The sequence below is a fragment of the Amia ocellicauda genome, chromosome 18 (assembly GCF_036373705.1).
Source record: "Amia ocellicauda isolate fAmiCal2 chromosome 18, fAmiCal2.hap1, whole genome shotgun sequence".
In the NCBI taxonomy this organism is placed as follows: domain Eukaryota; kingdom Metazoa; phylum Chordata; class Actinopteri; order Amiiformes; family Amiidae; genus Amia; species Amia ocellicauda.
Genome location: NC_089867.1, coordinates 23,517,123 through 23,530,667, shown reverse-complemented (window position 1 = coordinate 23,530,667; position 13,545 = coordinate 23,517,123). Strand labels below are relative to the sequence as shown.

The 13,545-nt window shown below is 46.4% G+C and overlaps 2 protein-coding genes across 3 annotated transcripts in view; both read right to left on the bottom strand.

Annotated features, from left to right (window-relative positions):
- Window positions 1-583: 583 nt before the first annotated feature.
- Window positions 584-8,098, bottom strand: hp1bp3 (heterochromatin protein 1, binding protein 3). The gene is made up of 12 exons (XM_066690903.1): window positions 7,991-8,098; window positions 5,782-5,857; window positions 5,446-5,620; window positions 5,201-5,360; window positions 4,941-5,084; window positions 4,462-4,524; window positions 4,202-4,350; window positions 3,997-4,087; window positions 3,202-3,361; window positions 2,970-3,081; window positions 2,684-2,848; window positions 584-2,568 (listed from the first exon to the last, which is right to left on the bottom strand). The coding sequence occupies exons 2-12, from the start codon at window positions 5,846-5,848 to the stop codon at window positions 2,136-2,138; spliced, it is 1,719 nt and encodes a 572-aa protein (XP_066547000.1). The 5' UTR covers window positions 5,849-5,857; window positions 7,991-8,098; the 3' UTR covers window positions 584-2,135.
- A 2,451-nt stretch (window positions 8,099-10,549) lies between these two features.
- The window catches only part of eif4g3a (eukaryotic translation initiation factor 4 gamma, 3a), a 46,024-nt gene continuing 43,028 nt past the window's right edge, over window positions 10,550-13,545 (bottom strand). For both annotated transcript variants that reach the window (XM_066691160.1, XM_066691161.1), the window contains exons 31-35: window positions 13,355-13,453; window positions 12,735-12,881; window positions 12,188-12,269; window positions 11,317-11,463; window positions 10,550-11,045 (exon numbers count right to left, since the gene is read on the bottom strand). In XM_066691160.1, the coding sequence (XP_066547257.1) occupies window positions 10,864-11,045; window positions 11,317-11,463; window positions 12,188-12,269; window positions 12,735-12,881; window positions 13,355-13,453 (657 nt within the window). In that variant the 3' untranslated portion in view covers window positions 10,550-10,863. The remainder of the gene's footprint in view (window positions 11,046-11,316; window positions 11,464-12,187; window positions 12,270-12,734; window positions 12,882-13,354; window positions 13,454-13,545) is intronic.

Here is a 13,545-nt window from a genome sequence, read left to right as displayed (position 1 = left end):
GATACAGGTTTAATTGTTTTTTCTGCTTTTTATAGACACACAATAAATCGGAAAATAAAATCATACTCGGGAAGTTATTCAAACTTGATGATAAAGTACATTTATTGTGCCTCACAAGCGAAAGTGAACACATCTTGTAGATCATTGAGGAGCAGCAATAAATCCACCTCTTTCTGGAAACCACCTTGCGGAGACAAAATGCTCAAATGTTAGGCGCTGTATTTCAGTTCACAATTCTCTGGAATTTTCTACTTGCAGGATAAATGAATTGAAAGCTTAATCAGGCCTACTTCTAGTAACAGAATATCAAATACTTCAAAGGAAACCAGCTGTAAAGCCACAAGCCTGTTCACATGAATGTCATCTAAACATACCTGTATGGCAGGGAGTATCTGAAAACACATCTGAGGTACAGTACAGGAACCTCTCCGTGCTCAAGACTTCATCCCCACACAGAGAGAGAGAAAATAAATGTTTCCTGAGAACAGTACCTTCATAATATCATCTATGTGGGTCAGTCAGATGAAGATGTGGATTATTTGTAACAAAGGGCTCGATCAAAATGAAAAGAAAAACAATAAAATCGAGTACAAATATACAAGTAACTTTATTAATGGCTACAGAAAAAGCATCACAACTTAAGGAATGCCGTGCATGCAAAGAACATATGAGTTTTCCAAAACAAAGGCCTGTCTCCTGGAGCGACAGTCGCACACGAACACAGAGAACAGCGCTGAACTCGTCTGTTGTATCTTTATTATTATTAGTGTTTATTGGCTAGAATACAGCAACAGAAGAAAAGGTAACTTCCAAGAACCACCGACCTCAATCGGCACGTTGTAATACTCTTTTTACAGATCGGCTTCTTGCTTTCCGCAAGAACAGTTTGGAATGAGTTATGATTCTGTCTCTTTCAAGCTACTCTAGAGATAATCATAAAAAAAACAGCTACACCAAAATTTGCTTTTCCCGCCCCTTCCACAACAACCCCCCCCCGGCCCACCTTGAATCTGCGCTCAGTCGTAGCCCTTTCTGCCCGATCGGCCTCTCCCCTTAGGATGAACGATGGTTTTAAAAAACTTGAGGCTGGAAAAACAACCACAGCGAACACGGCGACGGCACGAATGCTACCGTTAGGTCAATAAAACCGCCGTCAGGGTCTTCAGTAACAGATTAGTACTGTCTAAACGTGGTCAGCATCGCATCGCTCTGCCTTTGCGAAGCGCGTCCGTGGCACTTATTGATCGACAAGAACGGAAAACCAAAGGGAAAACGAAGGATTTCACAGAGGAATCACGTCACGTGGAAAACTAAGATTCGCTCAACAGAAAGACATAACTTTAAGGCTTGTAAGAACGTCGAGACGTCTTTTGAAGACCCCAGAAGAAAGGTTTATGAAGACAGACCACTCAGAGAGAGGTGTTGAACAGGCTCCGGGCTGTACACGCCATCCAGCGTCTGCTCCTATGAGGGACGACTTCCGATACAGTGAGGGCGTCTAACCGAAGGGCGTGTCCAGGAGTTTTGGAAGCAAAGAAAATGTGGCACAGCTAATTTAAGTGCTGATAGAGCAATAATTTTCTACCCAGTTATACTCTCTATAAGCAGACGTGGATATAAAATGTTTGCCCAAATTAATGCATAAAAAAAAACACTTTTTATATATATATATAAAATGTATATACCTACTTAAAATCTGACTTTTAAAACACTCCAAATTGGTTAAACTTATAATTACAAGAAAGTGACGGAAAATTACAGTATTTATAAAGCTTTTAGATATTTCGGTTTAGATATATATATATATATATATATATATATATTTCTTTAAATCAAACATTTTATTGTCATAACTGGCCGACGGGATACATTTTATTATTGTTTCCTTATAGGATTACTGTTCATTCAAGTAAAAAGAAAAAAAAACCCTGAAAAAACAAACAAAAAAAACACATTCTAAAGCATCAAAGAAAAAGATTGATGTTTTTAAGTTGCCCCCCCATGGAAATCTCTAGCTTATAAGCTGAGGGGGAACATAAGTGAGGGGAGGGCAGGGATACTGAGGAGAGAAGCACTGTGGAGTCTAGAGTCTAACTGTAGTTAACCTTTGACCTCCCGCCCCCTCCCGGGCCGCCTCATTTCCTTGTCCGCTGGGACTTGCGGGACGCCGGCTTGGCCTTCACCGCCGGCTTGGGCGCCGTCTTCTTGGCCGGGGACTTCTTGGGGGCGCGGCTCGTCATCTTCTTGGACACCGGCGTCTTGGGCTTCTTGGGCGGGGCGGCCTTCTTGGCGGGGGTGGGCTTCTTGGCTGGGGGGGGTGCCTTGATGGGGGGGGGCGGGGCGGCCTTGACCGGGGCGGGGGGCGGCGCTTTCTTGGGGGGTGGCGGCGGTGGAGGCGCTTTCTTCACCGGCGCAGGCTTCTTGGCAGGCGCCGTGCGCTTGGCTTTAGGCGAGTAGACCGGCGCCCTCGCCTTCTGGGCCGTCGTGCTCCTGCTCTTGCCCGCGGGACGGCGCCTCTTGGGGGGCAGCGGGGCGCGCACCTTGGGGGGGGGTCTCTTCTGCACGGGCCTGTGGGATCACAAACACATATTTCTGATGCCCTAAGCAGCTTTAGCTTGGGGCGACTTCTTTGTTAAGGTTTATGATGCCATTGCGTTTTGGTAGCCCTCCGTCTGTAACTCACCTTTTCTTGGGGGGAGGGGGCTCATCCTCCGAGTCAGATGTTTCCTCCTCAGACGACTCGTCCTCCTCCTCCTCAGACGAGTCCTCTTCCACTTTCACTTTCATTTTCTTTTCCTCCTTCTCCTTCTCCTCTTCCTTGTGCTTGTCGGGGAACAGTGTGGCGGGGCTGCAGGAGGGAGGGACACACAAGGACAGTCACTCAAGTCCCCACGGACCGGCCCGGTTCTCCCCACAGCAGCAGGAAACCTAAATTGCCAATTTACCGGCAATCTTTACGCAGCTCGTACCTGGGGTAGTAGGGGAAGCAGAGCTGATAGGAGCCGTTGAAACCCTTGCCGGAGATCTGCTCCATCCACCCAATCATCTCGCAGCGCCGCAAGGTCCGTTTCAGGTTGTTCACTGAGAGTAGGGGAGGAAGCGGACACAGTCAATACACGCGGCATCTTTCCACGGGACACCTATGAGACACTGAGCATACGCCACACGTGCGCCGGGAAGCGTCCCAGAGGAGTCTCTCACCCTGCAGGCTGACCTTGCCCCCCTGGCTGTTCTCCAGGATGAAGCGCTTGAGGGCCGTGGTGCTGCAGGTCTTGGGCTCATTCATGGCGGTGATGGCACAGAGGATGGCCTGCTCGAGCCCCGCGCCGCTCAGCAAGGGCTTGTCCCCCGCCCTCTTCAGCTGAAAGACAAAGAACCCCCCGTTAGTCCTCCCTCCGTCGCCATATCGTGTCCTCCTCACGCAGCTGTCCGATCGTTTCTCTTTACCTCTGCCACAAAAGCAATCATTCAGGTCGCCCGCTGCATTATTTAGCCTCTGACCTCTATTCTCCTTCCTGTGTTGGCTGGCCACCGTCTGCCGTGTCTAAATCTCGCTCTGTGTGTCACGGTCGACAGAAATACGTGGCAGAGATGAAAATGCTGAGAAACGGATGAATTTGGAGTGAGAGGAACGGTGATGCAGCGATGGGGTAAAGAGAGAACACTTCCTCGCTGTCCCGTCTGTCTGAAAGTCAATCACACCGTTCACACTCCTGATCCATTTAGTGCCCCGTGTCATCGTCACTCTTCCAACACCAGGAGCGCTGACCTTTAATGCTCTTTAATGCTAAAGGCTGTCTCTCCTCACATGATGGTAGGTTTTTTTCCCTCTCTTTCACATTTTGAAAGATTAAAAAAGAAGCATCACCCCTACAATATCGAAAGTAATGACAGAACAATACACTGTACATATTTCAGCCAGGAAGAGCTTTTGACAATAACCAACTGTAAAAGACCTAGTTCTTCAGAGGAGCCCGAAACGAAACCCGTTCTCACCTGGAAGGTTCCGGACGCCCCTTTCCCGGTGAGCTGCTCGAGCTGCCCTTTCTCCACTGCTTTCTGCAGGGCGTTCTTCAGCATCTGGGGTCTGTGGTGGGGAGAATCATCCGTAAGATGACAGATATTGCCCTTTGCCAGAACCCGAGGATCGCCCAAACAAAGAATGCAAAAACACGAGAGGGCGGGGTGCTCTCTCCTCTACCTGCTGTCCACTTTGAGTTTGGGGAAATACTGCTCCACGTATTTCTTGATGAGGCGGTAGGAGGCCTCTTTGGGTTCGCAGAGGCGTGTGAAGATCAGGGGCAGGGCGTCCCCCAGCTTCTCCGTGGGCTCCAGCGACGTTGAGCCTCTCTGCGGGGAGAGCGCGGACAGACAACGGCGTCACTCCCACAAACAAAAACATCATCCCGGCACCCAGAACCGAGACCGAGTTCTCCTCTCAGGGTGTGGCGAGTCACTTACCTTCCTGGATCTCTTGCTGTTGTTGACCACCGTGAAGCTCCCAGAGAAGCCCTTCCCCTTCACCTGCGGGAGACACAGGAACACGGCGTGAACACAAGCCCAGAGACGCGCAGCACCGGCACGCCGAGACGACACACCGCACCGGAGCGCAGCCGCGGCGTTTGACCGCTTTTCGCCAGGGAAGATTGAGAGAGGTTTGAAAGGGAAAGAAAACCTCTCCTACTTGGAAACAAAAGTGGCCGATAATGGTCAGATTCAGGCATATTACCAATGACAAGGTGGCAAGGGGCTGAAGAGTTTATCCCGGGCAAAACTGCGGCACAATTCTCATTCGGCAGACGCATTTTCACCGGTGCCATTTCTGTTAAAGGAACAAAGATTGACTCGATTGACAGACGAGGAGGGAAGACCACCCAGCCTTTACAGATTCACACATCGCTCTGCTCGCACGGGACCCGCGGAGAAAAGGCCAAAGTCACCTGCTTGATGGCGCCCCTCTGCAGCACGCGTTTCAGCGCCTGTTTCAGCAGGTAGCCCCTCCGGTCCAGCTCCAGCGACGGATACTTCTTCAGGATGTACTTTCTGACGGCGAAGGCTGAAGCTCCGGTTTTCTGGAAGCAGGCCTGAGCCGCGTGACAGAGAGGACAGGAATCAGGTGAGATTCTCAAAAGGAACACAATCGTGACTTGAAAGGACACCGGATTGGTATCTTGGATCATTTTAGTGCGTTGCTTCTTACCTGTATGGCCTCGGTGAGGATTTCATCAATCTTGGGCCGGATGTAGAGAGAGAGGTGGGACTTCTTCTGGGAGCGGGCTAGCTGATTGGCGGACATGGTGGCCCAGGCTGGGATGGTTCTTTTCACCTTCTTCCCTTTCTCCTTCACAACATCTTTCTCCCTGAAACCAATGGACTGTTTCAGCGCAGCACTCATGATAAACACACACCCGGATACAGCGACTTAAAAAGGAAGAAATCATTTACTCTTTCTTCGGCTCTTCGGCTGGTTCCTTCTCCTTGTCCCCTTGCTCCGCGGTCGACTGTGCCTTCTCACTCTCTGCGTTCGCCTCTCCCTCGGCTGGGGGCGCCGCCGCAGCGGGGGCCTCGCTCTCCTGCTCCTCCCCGGTGGAGGCGGATTCCTCCGAGCTGGCGTCGGGCTCTGGGGAGAGAGGGCGACGGCAGACCCGGCTTTTAGATACACAAGCTTTCTCTTTCTCTGATAATTCGAACGCGGTAGGGTGTTAGGATGTCTAGTTACACTGTTCCATGCTGTTACTCTGAAGCGGCCCTTTCTCTGGCAGTGGGTCCCCCCATACTCACCTCCTGCTGGGGGGTTCTTGGGGGGCGTTTCCTGGGGCGGGGTCCCAGCAGCGCGGCGAATAGGCATGATGGAGACCTGAAACGAGGGAGAAGCGGCAATGAGGAAGGGGAGCGACCCCGAAAGAACAGGCGAATACAAGCAGTTTTCAATGGCTTACAGACCAAGATGCTTCTGCTCATTGCACCACGAACATCTCAGTGATGGAAAACCTACTTTAATCATCTCAGGAAACTTCTCATGAGCACTGAGTTTTTCCCCCAACTATTAAGAATTTGGCCTCTACACTGACATTCAGACTTTGGGGGCCTTAAGGACAATCATTCACACAACCAAGAAAAATCACTGACGGGTTTCTCATCACAACATCCTGCTTTATTATCAGTCACAGCCGGGCCAATTCCACCAATGATGTCACACAATGCAACATCACCGTCTATTACGGTCCGTTCTTCCTGAATCATCAGCTGAAACAGATTTATACTCGCTGCACTGTTCTCCTTCCCCAACCCACTGCCTCGTCAAGTTCGTCTGGTTCAATTTGAATGGGGTTAGTCAGGGTACTTAACAGTCAGCGCCTCAGCTTCAAAACCTCACTTTCCTTTCTTCCTGTAGCTCATGTCTAGTCCTGCTGTTTTTCTTCTTCCTTTGTTTGTTTAAAATAAGCTTGTCAACTATAAGTCACCTCGTTTGCATGATGTTCAAGAATGGAATTTTAATGTTCTCTTTTTCCCCCAAATGTTCCTCCTACTCTTCCCAGATTTTGTACAGCTGCAAAACAATCTTACAACCTCATGATCCCACCTGCATGATTCACCGAAGGCATTAAACACTGGCTTGACAATCTCTAGACGGTTTCTCTACAGCCTTCCCTCTCTTGGATCTGTGAAGTCCAAATATTGCATCGCCTGTCCAGAAAACTCATGCCAATTGGTCTTGCCATCCAGCTTCATGGTTCTGTTCTGCCCTGGTTTACTTGGCTGAACTTTTGTTTTTGAAGAGCAACTTTGCCCATAGTGTTTGAAAAACTTTCTTTCTTTCCCCCACCCATAGAGTTTTGAGAAGGAACTAAAACCATCAGCAGGTTAGGAACGTCTGTTAACCTCTTTCTACTATACCCTTCCTGTACATTTGTGTGTTTAGAGCCGACAGTCTCACAAGTGTGGCCTGAAATAATGACGACCCATGACTCCCAGCAGCCGACTGGCCACTCAATAATTAACAGGCTCTGTCCCGGATTATCACAAGTCTCTCTCGTGTCAATTAGTCCTGGAACTTCCTGCCTAGCCTATAACCCAAGAATAGGGGAGTCAGACTCCATCCTGGGGGGCTGCAGTGTCTGGCCCAGCTCTGGGCTCCTTAATTGGTCTAATTAATCAATTAACTTGATGCCTTTAAAACTTCACACTGATTGTGGTGTGTGCTGCTGGTTCAGAGTCATAAACATAAGTAAATAAATACATTAAGTAATTGGGATATTCTGTAGGAATACAAACCAGCAGACACTGTGGCCCCCCAGGACTGGAGTCTGACGGCCCTGCACACAAATGTAACGTACATTCCATTACAATGAAATCTATTGTCTCAGTAAAATATGAACTTTAACATATTTTTTCTTCAGATGGACTTTTGCATAATCCAAGTGCAGTGTCTTTGTATAATTTATTGTAAGATTAACCGGTTTCCCCGATCACTTTGAGCCCGATTGTATATTTGTATTTTTGGATGCAACTCAAGTGACTGATGAAAACACAACTACTGCGCAGGCGCACTCACACACACGTCTCCCCCGGGCCTATCCAAACACAAATCCTGCCGACCCATTCAAACACACACCGTTAACAAAAGGGGGGGGGGGGACAAAAACCAACAAAACTCAGTGATGTCCGTGCAAACGCATGCATTCACAGGCAATCGCTTCCTATTGTATAATCACCCAGCTTTTACATCTCTGTTGGGTTAATTGTTGGATAATATAGAAGTCAAGAGAAGGTACATCTCCTGCAATATAAAAATGGGGAAAAACTGGCCATTTTGTCCATTGAACCTATACAGTAATGGCGTTGCACTGAGCCGATGGTTTAAAATGCACTAAGTTGCAATGCAAAATAGTCGCTTTTCTGGCAGTATCGGTATGAAAGCCAATGCATTTGCACCGGGGTAAAATTACGTGACGTTTGCTGTTTTCCCCTTGTTGTTCTCGCCTCTTACCTTTCTTGAGCGTGATGTATTTGTTTGTATTCAAACTGTCTTCTCCTTTATTTAGAATTTGATCAGCTACGCGGCCACGCCTCCCAGCGTAGGGCACGTCCGTGCGTCAGGCTACGTCGAGCGTCATGGCGTCTCCCTCGCCGGGGCCAATGAGAGCCGAGTCAAATATACAGGCTCGGCCAATTCTGCTGCATGTCTAATCGTGTATGCATGCAGAGATGAATGTAACCTGATTAGTTGCATCAATTAAACCTGAATGACGCATTTGGTTATTGCAACATGCCATACATATTGTGCAAATAAAGTCAGCATTCATTAGAAATACTCTTCATTGAAATCCGTTGGAATCATGATCTATAAAGAGAGTCAATAGTCACTGGGACACAGATTCTACAGAACAAAAAGAGGAAGAAGTTGCATAAACATGTATTTGTCTGAATGGAAGACCATGTTTTCTCTCTCTCTCTCTCAATCACTTAACATTCAGGATACATTATGTTGGCTAAGCCCACATGTATAAGAGAAATGCCTGCATTACATTGGCGAGTGTGAAATTACATGGATGTTTTCTCACTTTTCAATCCATTTCAATACAGCCGGGCTAAGGGCGATCAATGCAGACTTTTGTTATGGCTGTAGTTTTGCACAACAGAGTCCAGCAGGGTTGGCAGATGTGACCCTTCTCTCTATATATACTTACAAGGGTATCAGTTATTTTACTCCTTATAAAAACACAATACCAGGTGAGTGAGAGTTCCCATCGGTACACGAGAACTCATCACCTGAACATCGCTTCAATGGCAAAGGTTTTTAAACAATTGACACAATCTGAGAATGGAAGCAGGAGACTTTGCACCAGATTAAAACAGACACAACAAACATTGAAGGTATAAATGTATGCTTTAGCAAATGCAGCTACCTTACCTGATTTTGCATGATCAAAAATTCTGCTTTTCAACCGTTGCTCACCTTTGCAATCCATTCCTCCTGCACACACAATTACTCACTGGTCATCGGGCTCCAGGTTTTAAAGCATCATGCATTTCAACTTCCAGAAAGCTTAACAACTGTTTAAATCACAAGGGAGCTGCAGACACCAGTAACTGTTGCTTTGATAAACCAGTAAGAACTTCACCAGACTGGAAAAGATGCACCAGAAATCAATGATAGGCCAAGTTGAACCATTCTAGTCTTAAAAAACAATCCTCCTATTTTCCACAAGGGGGCAAAAACACACCATTTGGCTTCCCGGCGGCTCATACTCTGCAGAGCAGTGATTGTGCTTTTGACACTCTCTCGCTGTGCAAATGCGGCTGTATTCACAGACGTCTTAGTACTGCAAGTTTATTATCTATGCTAGGGTTTGCAAAGTACTGTGCAAGAGAGATCATTCAAAAGACAAACATGTTTACTTGTCCGCCTTAAATCACTACAGTGTGGATCCTGATGCATTACAGCACTTAGTTGAGCAGAATGTTTTTCAGGGCCTTTGAATTATAATTATGGATCGTTATCGGAGTAAGAACTCTCCATCAAACACTTAATCTCACTGCAGAGCAGCTAATGCAGAAAGTAATTTTAAACCCACTGCGTCGACCCATTCCTTCACTATGAAGCGGACAGTTTAGTTCCAATATTTTAGTTCGTTTTTCAGAGGCAGGGTTTAAACCCACCAATGTCTTTTTTATGTTTTATATATAAAGTCCAAAGATGCAGTTGATTCGCTGCCCAAACTGTATATTAGGGGACAACCGTTCGTAACCAGCATCATCATGATGACATCACACTCGTTCCTGCAAACACAATAGGTGACTCTGCAGAATGCCAACTTCCCAGAAGGCTGTTGGGGGGGGTTCAGCCGTGGACACAAACACACCTTTCCTTCTTACACAACACAACCCACACTCCGGTCTCCGAAGCGCTCAAGAAATGGACACGAAAGCGTTGGTAGTTTTTTTTGTTTTTTTTTAAATATCTTTTTTTGTTCTTTTCTTTAATGTATTTACAAGCTTTAAATTTGCTCTAAGTCTGAAGTATTACAAGCACTTTATGTTCAGCAACCTTACTTTATTAGATTTGTGTACAAGTTGCCGTTCGTACGTTCATTTCATGTTTTATTCTTTGTGGTGGTGGTTTCTCTGAAATTCTTGCAGACCGTATTGTTTCCTGAATGCGTTTTTTCTGCCTTTTTGGAGGATAATATACAATTCACATAGAGCAAGCCAAAGCAGAAGGAAGAGTTTTCATGGTTATTAAAAAATAACCTTTAACCTCTGACGTTTTATTTATTTATTCCCAACGTCTACTTTTCCTGACATCCCACCCCCCACCCCACCCGTACCCCCGTCCCACCCTCCCCCATCCCGTCCCTCCACAAAAGAGCATTTAATTACCCTGTTTTCAACCAAACTTGGAATCCAGGGGGGCTATTTCTGTTTCACTATTATTTTTTTACCGTCGTGGTCGCTCTTCTCCGAGTTTCGAGCATCTGCAAACGTTAAATAAACTTCCGTATTTGCAGTCCTTAAAAAAATAATAAATTAAAGAGTTCAGAACCTATTATTTGTTTTTGTTGCACAGAAATTGGTTTTAATGTCTCTTAAAAAGTAACAAAAAGAAAAAGTTTTAAAATTTAAAACAAAAATATTTTCTATAAATAATACATGTGTTTAGTGCTCCCGCCCATGAATTCAAACTCAAAAATCGCCGTACTTCTCACAACCGTACCATAATATTTCAACCGCAGTTGTTGTTCCGTCTTCCTCCTCCTCCTATCTGTGCATTTGTTTGTTTTTCCGGTTTTACGTTTTAGTTCATTCTCTGCAACAATTGGCGTTTCTGCACTAATTGGCGAAGACGGCCTCCCCCTCTCGTCAATTATCCTCCGACTCCTCCTCTGCTTCTCGCAGCCAGGTGAAGAAGGCCGTGACCGATTTCAAAGCCACGCCCTTGCCCAGCTGCTCGGCAGGGTCTTTGCTCGTCTCCCACTTGTAGAAAGCGTCTTCCGAGATCACGTCTTCATCGTACAAACAGTCGAAAAACATCCGCAGCAAATCTGGAAATCAATCGACGTCGGGTTAGGATTCATTCTTTCAGCAGAAGGAAAAAATATAAATTTGTTAATTCCTAATTTCAAACTTAACAATCCTGCCGTGAAACAGATAATTAGTTTTAAGCTTCGATACTGCACAGGAATTCAACGATGGCTTATTTCAACTGACCAAAAATGAATATTGAATAAAATACAAATCCAGTATATGGATTCTGTACATTTTTTTCCTCTCTCTCTCCTTTACTTTTTGATGAAAAGGTTATGGAATACTTACTGGGAGGCTGATCAAGTTTAACTATCAATGCTTGAAGTGCATAAAGTGCTTGCAATTGTCTCTCAGTATCTGAGTTAAGGTACTTGAGTAGGACCGGCAATCTCCTCTGGATGGTGGCGGTGTCCACGCGGCACGCGGTGCTCTCACCTTGAAAACAGAGACCAGCGTTACAATAAATGGACGACAGGACCGGCGCACCTTCATGTTATATGCCATGGGGATGGGTGTGGCCCTTGTGTGGCCCTCTGTCTGATGACTTTTCATGAGACTGGCCTTCTATGTTGTGCACCCATGACTTATTGTCAAATAAATACAATATGAATTGGATCTCCCCCCCCCATATGATACATTTCAGCATATATATATTAAACATGCCGTACAGTGTGCATTGAATCTGACGAAGGAAGGGGGGGAGCATGGAGGTAATAATCATTTCTCAGACTGTCCAGCTTATTGCATCTGCAGGTAACATATGAGGTTCTGGTCGGGAAGACATCTGTCTAATGGAAAGCTACACCCAGACCTGGAGGGCAGGGGGCTCTGGAAGCCTTTCTAGTCACACACTAGGCCCACAACCGCTGGAGGTGGAAATTGGTTCCCTCACGGAGAAAATGCAGAGATCCGGAAGGTAAAGCGGTCAGCAAAAGACGAGACGGCGCTGACCGACACCGATATCCTAGGCTGGGCCTGTGGGATTTGCCAACACCAGCTGGCACAGAGTCCTAGATCAATTGCAGCAAGTGAATGCCACCTTAGAGAGACTGCTTCTTCAAGAGCAGTCTGGGTAAAGCGCAAAGACAGACACCGTGAAGCTCAGAGGAAACGCCTGCAGAATATTACTCCGCCGAAGGGTGACGGGGGCCATGTTTACCTTTCACTGCAGCCTTGCACACAGCGGTCATTAAAGCTCTAAGGAATGCTGGGGAACTCATCTGAGATTCATCTAAATTTGCCTGAAAACAAACAACAAACATGAAAAACATTAGAAAGAAGAATCAGAAAATGACTTTATTCCTCAGACTGTTTCAGAGCATGCCAGAACCAATGGTGAGATGATGTCAGCTGCATTACTTTCTGATTACGATTAATTTGCTTTGTAGCTGAAAATTAACTGTAATTAACAGTTGTGGGGTAAAGCAGATTCTCATTCTGGGACTGTTTCCAACTAAATCCCAACGTGTCTCCATTTTATGTGTGTGTGTGTGACACACGAGGGGTCGCAGCCCTTTGCGAAAGGCAATTACGGCCACATCAATACAGTGTGAGACGAGGGGTATCTACTTTTTACGTCAAGTTTTTCCTGGCAATCGCTTTGGTGAGCAAGAGAGGATGAGTCTGGGCAGCTCGTGTATGCGGCATCCCACTCAAACAAGGGTGGTGGGCCAGACTGACGACGACCGAAAAGACGCGAGCCGTACCTCTACCCAGTCGAAGATTTGTTCGTCGCTAGCGATGTCCTCCAGGAGGAGTTTCTCGAATTGCTTGTTGAGGTCCTCGGGGGAAAGCTCTCTCTTCGAAAGGGCTTCCGTGGGACTCGAGCAGTCCGATATAGTGAACTGTAGTTTCTGAAGAAGACAAAGTTACAGTGGCATTCGGAGCGGAAAAATACTGGGAAACAAAAGTGGGCAGGGTTTAAGATATGTAGAGCGAATACTGCGACACCAGCAGGTTTTAATTTCCTCTTGCGTGAAAATTTAACCGGGTGAAGCCGTGCATTATGCTCTTCAGAAAAAGAGACTTAAAAAATGCCATTTGTTCTGGCTTAAACTTAAATTCAGTTATGAGTAAAGCCCGTCCTCTGAACGTAATGCCAAGTGAATTCCCCACAATCTTTTTCCTGTAAATCTGTTTTCTAATGCTGTTACAGCTACTGGGCTTTTATGCAATCCAGTAACACCAAACAGGATAAAAATACTCACTCCCTCTTCACACACAGGCCATTTCAAGTCAAGCATCAAAAAGACTTCTGACCAGTTTTTCGGTCTTTGGACATAGGTGCCTCTACCCAATAAAATGATGTATAGAACGCCGAGCTCACCTCATCAGAGATAAAGTTGTATACATCTTCTCCCTCTGGAAGGAAGTCTGCCCAGTTCAGGCCCGAATCCCTCCACAAGGCCCCCACTTTCCTATGGCTCTGGATAGGAGACCACGGACAGATAGGCCAGTTAAACATCTCACACAAGTGGGCTTCAAAACGGTAACAGTTTCACCCTCATGACACACAGG